The following is a 15,250-nucleotide window of genomic DNA, read 5'->3' as shown; positions in this document are numbered from 1 at the left end:
TTATAATATATTATATAACCATTTTCCATGTCATGTGATCTGGCGGCTTCGCGCGTTTAAACTTTGCCCCAGTAAATACAAAAGTGATTCTTCAACTACACGTCTTGGTTTATTGTTCAGCGTTCAACGGGATATAACAGACAGTCTGCTCTACTAATACGTCGACTGAATACAATCGACTTCCACAGAATTTGAGTAAGCTTGAGCCAATCATCTCGTTCTCTAGCCTCCAACACTAATAGCTTCTTCGGCAGTTGCAAGATGAACAGGAGCAAACAGGCCCAAACCCAGCCAACGTACGATTTTCTCGCTGGAAACTCTCCACCCCAGATGCCTAGAACGCCATTACGACGAAGTACTCGAGCTAGTGATTCGGTGGTTAAGCCAGGTCAGTCACTCCATGTTGGCTGTGTTCCTTCTGCGCCAGACTCCTCTACTTACATTTTACGGCCAATAAATAGATGTTGGAAACGAAGAACTACGCGTACAAATCAGCACGTTGAAATACGACCTTGAAAATATCAAACAGGAAAGAGATCTTACCGCACTGCAACACGAGAGAGAGCTAAGGGAACTGCAGGCCAGGGCCGATGCAGACTTCCGAAGAGCACAAGCTGCTGAGACCAGCTATAATAAAACGCAACATAAGATCGAATCACTCACTGAAGAGCTGAAAAGTACACAAGAGGCAGCGATTAGCGAGAAATCGTCCTGGGAAAGGAGGCTGAGATCGTTGCAGGATGAAAATGAAACTCTACGTGAGGAATCAAACGATTACCAGTCGCAACTAGCCGACCAGCAACGTCAGTACAAGCACCAGATCGATGAGCTCGAGGCCATCAGATCTGCCTTGCAAAAGTCCCTGGATGAACTACGGAATGAGCTTGAAGAGGTCACTGGTAACCTGCAAACAGCACAGGAAAGGCTGGAAGAACGGGAATCAGATGTTGAAGCGCTGGAAACAGAAAATATCCGGTTAAAGTCTGAAGGAACGGACACCGAAGCACTCAACGTTTTGAAAAGGGAATTATCGGAACAGCTGGCACAAGTGAGAAGGCTTGAGAATGAGCTCAGGCCACTCCAAAAGTCCCAGAAAAGAGTGGAGGTCGTTGAGGAGCAGAAAATGGCGCTCGAGAGTCAACTCCAAATGATGGAGAGTGTCGAAGCGGAGCTACGTAATATACAAATTCGAAATCAAGTGCTGGAAGATGAGAAACGTTCTTGGGATACCTTATTGCAAGGACCAGGCCAGGAGGCGGAGTTTGAATCACCCGAATCTATTGTTAGAGCTCTTGTCCAGGCCAGGATTGAGAATGCATCTTTAGTAGAAAGAATCGGACACATCCAATCCGAGGCGACAGAAAAATCTGAACTAGCTGCTCGACTGGAAGGCGAGAAACATACTCTGCACAAGGAACTTGAAAAGGCACGCGCAAACGGTGCAGCTAATGCCACCTCTTCGTCGTCTTCGTCAGGCTCCGAGAGCCGAGCTAGACTGCGGCTAGAACGTCAGCGAACGCTTGCATTAAAAGAGGTGGAGTATCTACGAGCTCAACTTAAGGCGTTTGACGATGAGGAGACGACTATGAACGTCGAGGAGAATCGTTTTGATTCCCAAAAAGCAGAGCATATTGCGCGTTTAGAAGACCTCTTAACTCAACACCGCCAGGAACTCCATGAGTTACATGAACAACTATCAAAGCGAGAAGCCGAGGTAACACCTACTATCGATTTGGCAGCACCCACTACCACGACTCGAGGAATAAAACGGCCGCTTTCCCCTGCAGATAGTGACGTAGAGAGCGAAAGGATTGCAATCCTTACCCGCAAGTACCGTGCCGCCCAAGAGTCGTTTTCTAAATCAGAGCAATCGGTTAAATTGCTCACAAAGGAACTGGAAGCTACTAAGTCTCATCTCTCTTCTCTCCAGGCGCAATCCCGGACTCGAATACTAGAATTCCGTGATAACCCTACTGCACAAGCAGAGAAGATTAAAATGACTACCCTAAAGACTCTCAAGGCAGAGAACGTCGACCTTCTCAACCAAATACGTGGTTCTCGTGCAAATATCAAATCAGTTCCGGCTTCCGTACTTGAAAGTATGAAACTCGAGCTCAAAGAAGCTGAGAAGGCAGTTGCCGAGAAAGATAAGCGTATCCGCCGGCTTAAGGAAATATGGACCGCCAAATCTTCTGAGTTCCGAGAAGCCGTTGCATCTATACTAGGGTATAAGCTGGACTTTATGCCTAATGGCCGGGTACGGGTGACGTCTATGTTCCATCTATCCCCGGCTTACCGACACGGCGATGCAGGTGGCTCCGCCGACGGGCCTGGAAGTATGGGGGACGGCGAAGAGAACTCAATCATCTTTGATGGTGAAAATGGAACTATGAAGATATCCGGTGGCCCAAACAGTTTGTTTGCGCTGGAGATCCGTGACCTGATTAAATTCTGGGTTGAGGAGAGGAAAGATATCCCTTGTTTCCTAGCTGCGATGACCTTGGAATTTTACGATAAAACGACAAGAGCTTTACGGATGTAGGAGTCTGTCCTAACGGGAATTTTTGCTTTCTTTGAGCTATATGAGCTCTACGCTGTTTTAAACGTTGGTTATCCATTATATTTCAGGTGCATGGCGTGTCAAGCTACTTTTATACCTCATTTCTTGATATCTCTAAGCCAAGAGTTCCAATGGGATGACATTAATCACTATATACATCATAGAAGGTCTCAGCCCGAATCTGGATCGATCCCGTCGACTAGCTAACTCTGGTTGTGCGTCCCAACGTCATAAATCCATGCTTAGTATGCGTTATTCTTCAAGAACTCGTATGCAACAATCGTATGAATCTGCGAGATGTTAACGAGCTCTTCTATTTCGACGTACTCGTCTGCGGCGCCCATATTGTTTGGTGTGCATCCTACAACGACAGTCGGCACATGGGCAGCGCGATACCAGCGCGAATCTGACGCTCCAACCCGTATATTGCAAACAGCTTGCTAACCTAGGACTTCTGTTGATACCATTTCAGCTAATCGACATATCTTCTCGTTCGGAGATGTATAGTTTGGCTCGGATGTCCGTAGAATACGCCAGGACATTCCTGCCATCGGCTCAAGCATGTCCTTCAATCTTTTTTCTATAAAGTCCGTCGATACACCCACTGGTATACGGATATCACATTGGGCCATTGCAGAGTTCGGGATTAGATTCGGGGATACGCCTCCCTTGATTGTGCCTGTGTTCACGGTGATACGCTGCAAAGTATCTGATTCACCGGCCCCAGAAAGCGCTTCGGATATATCCCTTGCAGCATCGATGGCATCTGATACCTCCGGTGGTGCATTAATTGGGAACTTTTCAAGCTCATAAACTGCATCCAGTGCCTTTCGGAGACGATCGATGGCATTCACACCTCGATGGACATGTGCTCCGTGAGCAGGGTTACCAACAGCTTCGACATCAACCCAGACAAACCCCTTTTCTCCAAAACGGATGACCCTGGGTGATCCGGCATCGCCGCATATCATAGCATCTCCCTTCGCTTTTCCAACGTTACCCAGCAGCCACTTGGTGCCTTATTTACCCATAGATTCTTCGTCCCCAGCAAGAGTAAGTACAATCTCACCAGACCAGGCATCTCGGTTTTCCGATAAGATTGTAGCCGCAACGATGGATGCTACAATTCCGCCTTTCATATCAGAGACGCCACGCCCATAAAGGCGGCCATCTTTTACCACACCACCTGCTGGCGGCACAGTCCACTTCAGATCCTCACCAAGGGGGAAGTATTAAGATATCCATTAAAAAGGAGTCGTTTACCAGGGCGACCGCTCGAGATGCATACAACTACATTCGCAATTCCCGCGCCGGTTACATGATGGGTTATCTGAATGTCTGGGATGGCTTCTTTAAGCAGTTGTATGGCAGTTGTGGCTGCTAATGTGGTATATCCTGGAGGGCACGGTAACGGAGCAGCTACTAATTTCTAGGCTACCTGTATAATAGCTTCCCTTCGATTTGATACTTGAAGCCGTAGCTGGGATCTTAGCTTTGCTGCTTGTTCCTCTTCCATCTCTACGGAGAAATAATTAGTAGAGGATGAATGTCAGATATGCGGTATCAGAGACAGCTTTTTGTTGCTATGTGAGCAGTTCAGAAGAGTGCGTTTAACATTGCACGTACATCATTGCTGGAGGATGTTGCTAGGTGGTTACTATGCTTGATATCCGAATCGCTGCACTTTGCCGAGTTACGAACCCGCCTGACCAAGGCAGAGGTCGTGTTTAGCACTTGGATCAAGGCCGAGTTTATGCGCTTGCCCTTAGGCTTTGTACTATTCGAGGGAGCAGGCTATATGAAGTCAAGTCTAGGTATTCAGGATAACAACATATCTATGTACACTAATTGCTATTAAATGAACCTGGACAATGCAAGGGATTCCTGCTAGCTGAAATATTCACCCGTGCAACTCTTATGCACTCCTACTGGGTAATATATATTTTATAAATGTAACGGGATACAGCAGGAAAATACAAGGTATAATCAAGAAAGCAATACAAAAGAGCTAGAAGGAATGATGCCTGTCTACGCCTGAACCTGTCTTCAAGGGTATATGATAACAGGTAAGAAATGGATCAACCAAATACATAGGACGAAAGAGAGAGCGGTGAAACTAATCAGTGAAATGACTAGAGTGCTGCCAGTCGAATAGACAGATTCCAGTAGCCAACCATAAAGTAATTGACTATGTCGAAACGTACTTCGCAATAGTGAGTCTACGTTCAGTCAAAGGCTCTGCCCAGGGTTCTATAGAGGGATCTCCCTCTTTAGAAGTACCTAGGCCTTCATCCGCAAATGGGTCATCTTCTTTGTCTTTGTGGTCTGAGTTTGCACTTGACTGAGAAGTAAGCACACTCATACCAAGCCTCGAAGTATTGTTGCTGCATGTCGCGTCAAACTTGGCTTCTACCTTGCCCCTTCTCGGCCCGCTGGTCGATGATGTAAACCTAGCAAGAAATTTCCCATCCTCACCGGGCCTAATCTCTAGTTCCGGGATCTTCCACGTTACAGACGAATTCTTGCGTCGGAAAACGGCACCGGTGCTTGGATGCATGGCTGCACCCACAGCTTTAGCAACTTCTCGAGGACGCATAGTTGTTTCGTCAACTTGTGATATGTCCAGGCCCACCGATAGCACCAGGTTGTGAAGAACAACAGATGCACTCGAGTCGGAGGATATAAATTGAGGGTTCAGCGAATATTGTACAATAACACTTGCTTGAAATTCCTCCTCGTTCCAAACGGGTGTGAAGATAACAGGGCAGTATGAGGATAGGTTCGAAGAATCCAGATGGATCTGATATTTGAAGGCAACTGTTGGCGTAGGACCCATAATCTGTGCTAGACGTACTTGATATTGGCCTTTGGAGGAATCGTCATGCGGTATATCACCCCCAGATGCAGTTAAGCTCCTCTCCGTAACAAATTGTGGGTTCGCAGCCACCCGTTCTAGGATTCCAAAGTTGTTTAGGCGGATAACTTGCGATTCCGAGGCATCTTCTCCTGATGTATTGTTATTGTATGCAAGAGCAAGCTCTCCGACAACAAGTGATCTGGTAACAACACCCTCTGATAACATGACCGTTAATTTCTCCACAATGGAAGCATTAAGGCCGGGTTCCGGTAGTACAGGGTGTGTGATGGGGCCCGATAGGCTGTGCAGAGTCTGCGAGGAATGAATTGAGGTATTATCCGGCATATGGTCCTCCTGGATAACTTTTTCCGGCAATGCCTGGTTCCTTGGCATCTCGGGGGCTCCTGGCTGTGCCGATGCAGCATTATTCAAAGCAGGGAAGGGGTTTTCAGCACTGTGACCAGTGCCTGGGAGCGGAGGTTGAGGGAAGAACATGGTATTTCGTACATCACGACGTCCTCTAACCGTCCCGGGGCCACGGGCGGCGCCAGATTGTTGTGCTTTCTATGGAAAGCATGGTTAGTTACGTGGAAAAATGAGTTGAGCACACCAATGGGCACATACAAGTCGTAGCGTGTTTGCCACTTGGTTCAATGCTTGTTTAGCCTCGCTTTCATCCTCTGGGATAGGCTGGTCTCGAATGGTTAGGTTTATGCCCGAATCATCAACACTAAAAGTAATGTCAGTTTTACCAACACAAATACATGACATGCTGTGAACGTAAAATAACTTACGCAGCGGCTTCCCTTTGTATTCTTGTAATTTCATCTTCTATATCCGGCCTCTGAGAGTAGCCTTCTGCATCGACTTGTGAGGTTTGACCAGGTGCGTCGGTTGACTGCCCATTTACTGCATTGGATTCTTCTGCTACAGGCTCCTCGGGGATATCATTCGGCGCCGGTAAAGGAGGTGACTCAATGAATGCCGATTCATTCATAGTAGATGACGGTGGCCTTTGAGATTTCATTGAAGTAACCGCCTCTAAGCCATTATGCCCTTCTGATTCGTCCATTTGTTGAAAATTGCGGGATGGATCGGTACGGCGGAATGTAGTGAAAGGAGATCGAAATTTCTTCTCAGGGGGGCCAGTAGAAGGAACAATCATGCTCTTGCGCCTCCCCATAACCGTTCCAAGTCGTTTTAGGCCGCCAAAGGCAGTATGGCGAGGCTCGGGGGCTGTTGTGCTTGTTAAAAAAAAAAAAAAACTATGGTACTAATTGAGAAGCAATAAGAACTCACTCTGTTGGAGGCTGGGACGACGCTGTGCAGAAGTACCAGATCGCTGACTCGCATCGTCATCATGAACAGGAGGAGACGGTAGTGGCTCTGTCGTAGCCGGTGGGGTTGGTTTAGGACTTGTTGGTGTATCCTGTCGAGGCGAAGTTGGAGCTGGTGTAGATGGGACGGCCTCAGAGGGCAATCGTCCTCCGCTTTTCTTGTTGACGTACGTGCGGATCTCCTCGCCCGCTTCAATATTTAGTAACGAGTTAAGAGAGCTCTCTACGGCCTGGCGACTGCGTTCAACATGGTCTGTCTCATGAGTTTGGTATTGAGTAAGGATGTCTCGCAGATGGTTGACACGGTGTTCATCAACAGCTTGCAGTTGCTCGAGAACAAAGGGCGCTCTAGACTGCCATTGCGCTCTGGCATCGTCCACGGCAGCCTGTGCGCTGGGCACTTTTGAAGCATGTTTGGGGCCTTTATCTTTAAGCTTATCAAGCTTCTTTTGGGCAGCCTCCAGAGTCTTGGCTAGAGATGCAAGGTCATTCTGGATTGTTATCATTGACTTCATGTCTGCATTTTTGGTTTCATATTCTCTGAGGGGTCTTTCGGCATCCGTCTCAATTCCGTTAGCTAGCGCTTCGTGCGAGTGAGCCATAGACTCTGTCGCAGAAAGGATCCGCTGCCATGGTATTTCAAAGACCCTATCACATAGAATTATCGATAATCAGTAGCTGCTTCGAGAGAATAGAGGTTGTTGAGTGTTGTATCTGACCCCAATGCCTGGCCTCCTTCTGGCTGTGGTCTTCGCGCAAGCTTCCGAAGTCCGAGATAGTATGCTTCCTCTAATCGGCGTCGTTCCTACTCGTCTCATTAGCACCCTATACTCCTGTCATCACGCGGTATATGTGATTGGGTAGCAAGGCGTACAGCGAGCCAATCTGCAACATCTGTGTTGAGCTTGTTAACCGTCCGCAACCGCTCAGTGACAACAGCAATAGCTTGGCTGGGTTGCAAGATGCCCTATTTCCATATAATAAAGTATTAGTATATATGAATTTATAAAAGACAAGGTAGCCATATCACTGGCGAAGGCTATAAGATAGCCCAACTCACCGCTAGGGCAGGGTATTCCTGTCGCGATAGTTCCATATCAAACGCGTTTCATAGCCTGGATTCAGACAAGGGAACTATAGCATAGTTTCTTGGCGATAGCAGAATAGGAACCAGAAGATATAGAGGTGTATTCTCAGTCTGAAGGGTAAGAGTGACTAGTAAATGAATGACTACTCTTCTCTGTTCTTTGCAACTGCGAATACTGCTTGTCAGGAGGAGACGTTCTGTACATGAATTGCGATGTTCTGGATGGCGGAGGAAAGATGCTGACAAATTATGTCACGTGTCATCTGTTTACTTTTGCCACTGTCAGAGAAAAAGAAAAAGTCTGGGGAAGAAGAAGGAAACAAAAGATAAACAGGATAAAAGACAGGAGCAGAGAAGAAAGTAAGGGGCATTATATATGGTGTAGAAGAAGGAGAAGGCTTATAGAGCGGGAGACAAATTTGTTAGATGTCTGGGTAACTATTGATGCCATCCCTTTAGACCAGATCTTAATGCATGAAAGCGAATACCCGCCAGCCATTTTCTCACCATAGCGCTACCTACTATTATAAGGAAGTATATGCATAGGGGCCATTACCGATAAGCAATCTAAGGGCAAACCTTTATACCTCTGGCCGGTGATGGCTTCCAGTACAACCTGGAGATCAGAAATTGGATTCTCTGATCGTTTAACTAATATTGCAGCACTGCAAGTTGCACAATACCTCCTTCCATCCAATTGAATGTCTGGCATATTCTGACTAGTCTACATAGGAGTTCAGCATACTGCCACAGTCATACAGAAGCCAACAGTGCCTTTGAAGGACGTGCAGAAGCGACCAAATTTGAGGCCGAGGCGTTTAACGGCGCTTCGTCGAAGGTAAGGAGAGACAATACCTAGAGCTATAGTGGACTACGGCATATAACATTCTCAACCACGCAGGCTGAGTATCAAGCTGCATGCCAGAAACATATTGATGGGCTGAGAGGGCACCAGACCAAGGATGAGGACCCTAACATATCGGAAGTCAATCGAGCTTATGATCTTGACCCTCGCCCGGGCAAGCAAATAGGGCCATACAAAAAGGCTCTGCCTGACAATGATGGACTCTTTTCCACCATTTACAAATCAAGGAATGCGGATGGGTTGCTTGTGGCTTTAAAAGTTACAGTTCCGCAGATGATGGAACTGCCGCATGATTCGGTGCGTGAAGCAAGGATAACACGCCGGGGCGAAAGTACCAATGTCATTCCATTGTTGGATACCCTGCATGAGCCGGGTCAGAGATTCGTCTTAGTATTTCCATACATGTGTTATCAGCTAGATACATTGCTGAGCCGGAATGTCCTCTCTCCACAAGATATCCGGTCTCATTTGCGAGACCTCTTTCGTGCATTGGACCACATACACTCACTGGGCATCATACACCGCGATATTAAACCATCTAATATACTCCTTCGCTCACCATCGGGGCCGGCGTATCTGACTGACTTTGGTATCGCCTGGGACCCGACAGATCCAGCTTCCGAGCCGGCTGATGCAAAAATAACTGATGTCGGAACAACATGTTATCGACCACCCGAGATATTGTTTGGCGGGAAAGATTATGGTCCTAGCCTTGACCTGTGGGCTGCTGGTTGTGTTGTCGCGGAAGCTATCGATATGCCAACTCATCGAAAACTCTTTGATGCTGGTGACCTTGGCAGCGAACTGGCGTTAATACATTCCATTTTTACAACCTTGGGGACACCAAACCTTGACATATGGCCGGTATGTACAGTACGCAGCGTATGAATTGTAGGGGTTTCAACCCCACTCCCTGCTGCGGGTTTGTTTTGAGGGCCTCCCCTTTATATTTCCGGAAATTGCCATGTCTAATTAATGCTCATGATGTAGTCTGCCAAAGGGTTGTCTGACTGGGGGAAAATCGAATTTAAGCAATATCCCCCAAAGCCCTGGGAGGAGATATTGAATGGTGTGCTACAAAATGGTCGAGACTTGGTGCAACAGCTCGTTCGTTACGAGAGCAAGGATCGCATTGCGCCCTGCGAGGTTCGTGATTCATACGCGCGCATATTTACATGGTAGATTTATTGAAAGGGTTTGCTAATAATTCCGGCATTAGGCATTGAAACACCCGTTCTTCAGTTAGCTGCCCTCACCTGTTGCATCTCGACTCTGTCTGTGGGTTTGCATGTCGTTTTAAACCAATCTTACACACAAGGAATCTTTTTTCATGACCTTTGCATATGTTTGTGCCAAGCCTATATAACTAATGAATAATCACATGACTGTTAATTCACGTGATGATAGAATTGTCCAATTCCTAAAGTAGAAATTGTTGACCTCAACTCGACAACGTCGAAGCATCCATAACATCTACAGCAATTCGCGTTGAGCACAATCCCCTGGAATATGCAGGGTGTTTTCTTTTTCTCGCTCCGTTTTGCATGATATAATGTGGCCGGCTAGCCAATTCAGAACCTTTTACGACTTAGTGTTAGGTTCTGATCCGTGCTGCGAAATGAACATTGTCCTGGATATGCTCATAAGGACCCAATGAAGATGATACAATCCTTTCCTATGATGCGGGGTCAGAAATAGGATTTATTTAATAATAGATGTGGTCATTGCTTCGGGTATAAAGCTTCATTCCGTATAAACAAAGTATAGTTAAATAAATAGAGCTAACATATGGTCATAGTAACCGCTGGGAAGGCAACTGTTGCTCTGTGAAATGCTTTTTCCTACTTTGCTTGACAAATGTTGAAGGAATCGGCGAGTTTCTTTAAGAATACGCTGACAGACAGAAGGTAAACTTAACTCGAGGTATTTTAGCACAGCTAGAAACGAGCGAATTTAATTTTATTGAGGCACACCAAAGGGAACTCTCGGGTTAAGAGCAGCCTCTGCTCTTCCAACATGGAAGGAAAAAAATTTTTCCATTATATTAAAGACTCAAGACTGGAGTTCTACCCAGAAGTCCATCCTTCTTCCGCATGGTAAGCCAGCGAAGCATTGGCGAAACTGCTTGGGAGTTAGCTGGGGCTCTCGCAGCCATAAAATGTCAAACGCTCGGCAGTTCAACTACCAAATGGATTTCAGTTAAGGAGTCCTTGGCCATTCGCTGCGCCTTGGGGTAATACCTGAGACAGCTAAGTGAGTCTCTGGTTTGGTCGTTTGCTATGATCAAGACTTTTAGGGCAGTTTTAGGTGTGGGCGCTTAAAACTCCGTGCATACCACCGAGATGTGCCGAGTAGTGAGCTTCAGGTAAGAAACCGACTTATGCAGGAACTAACTACGAAGTACAGAGTACAGGACATTTACTCCGTTCTTAGCATCGAAAAGTGAATATAACGGTAGTAATTCAAACCAGTGGTAGGGGCTCCTTTTGGTTTGAAACCGGCAGATTTCTATGAGCGGCCATGGCTGGTCGAGGAAGAGAAAAAGAACCCAACAGCAGCTGACACAAATTTCGACCAATAGCCGGGTAGTACCGTCTCCCCTTTACTTTTGTCTGGGGATGTTGGACTCTGGTTCCCATCTTGACAGACTCGTATTGATCGACATGGCGACAAAACACGGCAGACAAGGAATGGGAACAACCGGCGCCAGATTATTTCCCCATCGACATGGAGAAGAATTGTTGCCTGCGTGGAAGAACGATGGTTACTTGCTCAATACGGAAGAGAGGTCTGGTTATCTCGGACAACCGATCGATCATCGGTGTGTGTCTCGCAGGATGGCGGCCATGCTGTTTGCTCCGTCAGCCGTGTGGATGATTCCTCCTTGACTATAAGGGAAAGGCGTCAGGTACGAGCAGCCTCATCCTCGTTCCCACCAACAGAAGTCTGGGTTCCGGCCAGGGGAAAGTGCGAGCCCCTGGCGACCTCGTACCGATGTTTAATTAAAGCAACTAACTTAAATACGGTCAACCGAGGAACCTGGCTAGAGACAGGCTGACATCAAGCGATGTGGCCAGGCGACGGGCTACCAGACATCGACAGTTCCTCTCCGTACGGAGTACCTGCGACGTTGGAATGCGTGGTGTTTGAGATCATGGTCACCATTTGATTGGGAATCTTCGATCTCAAAGGTGTGCCTGACTTGCGCGATTAGTGCGAGCGCCGGCCGTGGAGATATCACTTGCATCGCATGGGGAGCGCCATGGATATTCGCCCGGTTCGGCTTCAGCTGGCTCGACTAAACAGCCACTAATTTCTTAGTGTCCCAAAAATACACTTCGGGGGGGCTTTGCTGCCCTGGCATGAAAGTCTCCTCTTCCCCCGGGCTCTTAGCGACCGCTTCCTCGCTCTTTTCGCTCTTTAACTGACATTCACGAATTCTACGCTGCCTCGCTCCTTTCTTGTCGACAGTCGACGTTCTCTCTTTGTTTGCTGCCCCCAAGTCATTCTTTTGTTCATTCACTCTTTCCAAAGAGCACTCCGCCGAAGGAGGGCTCTGTCCAGTCGCTCCCTTGGATCGCAAACTCAAGCGTCTTTCACAGTCATTAATACCATCGTTGATTTCAACGCAGAGACAGATGGCTCTGTGATATCTACAGACGAGCGGTCTAAGATTTCACTAATAACCTATATATCGTGCGTTTGAAATTGCGCTGGTTGCTGCATCCCGTCTCTGAGTGGTACGACGATATTGTACCGCGGCATCTATCTATACCATCATGGCGCGACACGGCCACCGTCATCGGGCTCGAAAGCACCCTTCAATCGACGATATTATCGACAATATCGACGATATCTTCAAGGACAATGACAGGAAGTCGGGCTCCACCATCACATCTGTCATCTATGTGACTGCGAAACCGACGTTCTCTGGACCTATCGGCGGATATTCGACTGCAACAGAGGACCGCGACCGTCCAAAGATCACACCGTTTCCTCCATTGGAGACTCCCACGCGGTCAACGAGGAGACCCAGGCCAACAGAGACCAGTGATGAAGGGGAGACAGAGACACCAACACCTGAACCGACTCCGGAGCCGACAACAGAACGGACACCAACTACCACCCGTCGGCCACCCTCGTCGTCTTCATCTTCCTCTTCGCAACCATCGTCCCATTCGACTCCTGCACCAACGACAAGTAGTGATCGGGACTTCACTACCTCTACATTGGCCCCAACACGGACGATTGCAACCAACTCCAATGATGCAGCCATGGAGACAGCCTCAGGCTCTAGCTCGGCTACTGCTGTTCCAGGTGCCGGAGGAATGAGCTCGGGTGCGAAAGCCGGTCTTGCAATTGGTCTCATTGCCCTTGCTGCTATTATTGGCGGTGCTATATTCTTCTTTCTTCGTAAAAGGAAAAGAGAACAGGAGTTACAGGAGATTGACAACGAGAAATCGTTCAGCAATGCGGCCGCAAGTTTCCCACCACCTCCTGCTTCTAGACCAACTACATCCACTACTTCTCCCGTTGCACCAAAGCTCAACATTCGACCTGTGACTCAGTTTTCTCCAGACTTTGGAAGCCCACTCCCCGGGGCAGCCAAGGCTCCAGGCGTGCTCAACGTCTCTGGTTCCTTGCCTACTCCCCCAGCATCTGCCGGTGGCTCGCGCAGCCTGACGGACGGCCCTGGGCCATCTGCACTAGTCAAGTCACATACTGCCACAAATTCTGATCCATTCAATGACCCGGTCAACCCCTTCGACAATCCAAGTTCGGCTCCTTCGTCACCTCCAAACCGGACGCTTCCAGAAGCCCTCCAGGTCCGTACGCCGAGTGTTGGTTCAGACGTCGGCCGCCCCGTATCTCCTGTATCTGAAGGTACTGTCAACACTGGTGTTGTTGCATCTGCTAGCGCGTTGTCCGCTGTCACTACTAGCGCTGCCGCTGTTGCTTCTGTTCGGTCCAGTGAGGATGCCCGTAAAGATCAGCCGCCGCCGCCGCCGCCGCCGCCGCCGCCGCCGCAGCAGCAGCCCGCTCCTCCACAAGTCTCGGCTGCCGCTCCCGCGCCTTCGAGTCCTGCCATGAGCACGGCCTCTGTCGTTAATGTAGCGCCAGCACCCGCTGGAGCGCCTGCTGGCCCACCCCCTGGACCAAACAATGTCTACCGCGTTCAACTTGATTTCAACCCTTCTATGGATGATGAATTACCCCTTCGGGCAGGCCAACTTGTTCGCATGCTCCATGAATATGATGACGGCTGGGTACGTAGCCCAATCCCGGCAACGCATATCGCATATCTCATACTAACGTCACTTTTAGGCTCTCTGTATCCGCCTTGACCAGCCTCAGCAGGGCGTTGCGCCCCGAACATGTCTTTCTTCCCGCCCTGTTCGTCCTCGCCCACGTGGACCACCTCAAGGCCCTGGTCAACGCACTCCCATCCCAGGGGCCATGCCTCCAGCAGGCGGCCCAAACTCCCCTGGGCCAAACCCCAATAGCCCGCGCTTTAACCCTCCTGTGAACAGTCGGCCAGCTTCACCCAATGCAGGATATAGACCCTACCCTCCACCTCAAAACAAGTTCAACGAGATCCCTCGCTCATTATCCCCAGGTCCGGGTGCTGGTAGCCCACGAATTCCACAGCCACGATCAATGAGCCCAGGACCGTATGGACCAGGTGGGATGGAGAAGCCCGTTATGCCTGCGGCCCAAAGACCAAGGAGCAATAGTGCCGGTGTTGCTGCTGCCCCTGCAACTCCTGCACCAGCTCCGGCAGCAGTCTCGGAGGAGCCTGTAGTGAAACCAGAGCCAAGTCGCAGTCCTCCACCAGCGCTAGGGCCTGCAAACCGTAAACCTGTTCCAGGCCAGGAGAATTAGTCTTTGGAAACAAATTCTGGCTCTCATATACCCTCCCACAATCCCTTACTTTTACCTTTTGCCTCATGGTTTGAATGCTTCTAATGTCTAGTTTTTTCTTTCTATTCTTCGAGTTAACGGGCGCACATGAGATGAGCTCCTACATACCTATCTAGCTATACCTATATGGGCAGTAGCCATGATCATGCATGCACACGTGCTCTCATTGGCGATGCGATGGCGGTGATATCCCGATATGTTCTATACTTTTGTTTTCTTTGCTTCCCTTTTTGCCTTGAAAACTCCGTGAAGATGCCCGCTTCGGCGGTAGCAAGCCAAGTTTAACGGTGTTGTATTGGCACATGTTATGTTTCTTATTCCCTTTGTGGCTTTTGGTTCCACCCTCAAGTGTGTATATATCTCTTTGCTCGTTTCCTACACATGCCCGGTTGCCTATTTAACATTCTTGTTTAAAATACGTCGTGCCTGTCAAGACGTACTATGTTATATAAAGTTCTTGAGTAGCAGTTACGAATATAAATCGAGGCCAATCGTTTAGCAAAGGATGATAATCTTTTCAGGTTTGTTTGACAGGGTTGTAGATACATATTCAATGCACACATTCGATGTATAAAACCCCGAAAGACAGGAGAACTGCTGACCATATTTGCATTTCCTAACA

General features: G+C 48.3%; 5 protein-coding genes across 5 annotated transcripts; 3 read left to right on the top strand and 2 right to left on the bottom strand.

Annotated features, from left to right (window-relative positions):
• Positions 1–261: 261 nt before the first annotated feature.
• On the top strand, positions 262–2,542 carry TERG_00747 (uncharacterized protein; the record flags this gene model as incomplete). The annotated part of the gene is made up of 2 exons (XM_003238712.1): positions 262–388; positions 462–2,542. 2 exons carry the CDS (start codon positions 262–264, stop codon positions 2,540–2,542), a joined length of 2,208 nt encoding a protein of 735 aa, XP_003238760.1.
• A 458-nt stretch (positions 2,543–3,000) lies between these two features.
• TERG_00746 (uncharacterized protein) lies at positions 3,001–3,531 on the bottom strand (the record flags this gene model as incomplete). The annotated part of the gene is made up of 1 exon (XM_003238711.2): positions 3,001–3,531. One exon carries the CDS (start codon positions 3,529–3,531, stop codon positions 3,001–3,003), a length of 531 nt encoding a protein of 176 aa, XP_003238759.2.
• A 331-nt stretch (positions 3,532–3,862) lies between these two features.
• TERG_00745 (uncharacterized protein) lies at positions 3,863–7,722 on the bottom strand. The gene is made up of 5 exons (XM_047747648.1): positions 7,629–7,722; positions 6,717–7,559; positions 6,212–6,653; positions 6,042–6,147; positions 3,863–5,981 (listed from the first exon to the last, which is right to left on the bottom strand). The coding sequence occupies exons 2-5, from the start codon at positions 7,354–7,356 to the stop codon at positions 4,749–4,751; spliced, it is 2,421 nt and encodes an 806-aa protein (XP_047603610.1). The 5' UTR covers positions 7,357–7,559; positions 7,629–7,722; the 3' UTR covers positions 3,863–4,748.
• A 718-nt stretch (positions 7,723–8,440) lies between these two features.
• TERG_00744 (CMGC/CDK protein kinase) lies at positions 8,441–9,888 on the top strand (the record flags this gene model as incomplete). Its single annotated transcript, XM_047747647.1, has 4 exons — positions 8,441–8,486; positions 8,603–8,679; positions 8,743–9,570; positions 9,697–9,888. 4 exons carry the CDS (start codon positions 8,441–8,443, stop codon positions 9,886–9,888), a joined length of 1,143 nt encoding a protein of 380 aa, XP_047603609.1.
• A 2,597-nt stretch (positions 9,889–12,485) lies between these two features.
• Positions 12,486–14,589, top strand: TERG_00743 (uncharacterized protein; the record flags this gene model as incomplete). Its single annotated transcript, XM_003238708.1, has 2 exons — positions 12,486–13,973; positions 14,032–14,589. The coding sequence occupies 2 exons, from the start codon at positions 12,486–12,488 to the stop codon at positions 14,587–14,589; spliced, it is 2,046 nt and encodes a 681-aa protein (XP_003238756.1).
• Positions 14,590–15,250: the final 661 nt, after the last annotated feature.

This window comes from Trichophyton rubrum, assembly GCF_000151425.1.
Source record: "Trichophyton rubrum CBS 118892 genomic scaffold supercont2.1, whole genome shotgun sequence".
Classification (NCBI taxonomy): domain Eukaryota; kingdom Fungi; phylum Ascomycota; class Eurotiomycetes; order Onygenales; family Arthrodermataceae; genus Trichophyton; species Trichophyton rubrum.
Note: the sequence above shows the minus strand (reverse complement) of the source record. Positions and strands in the feature narration are given on the sequence as shown.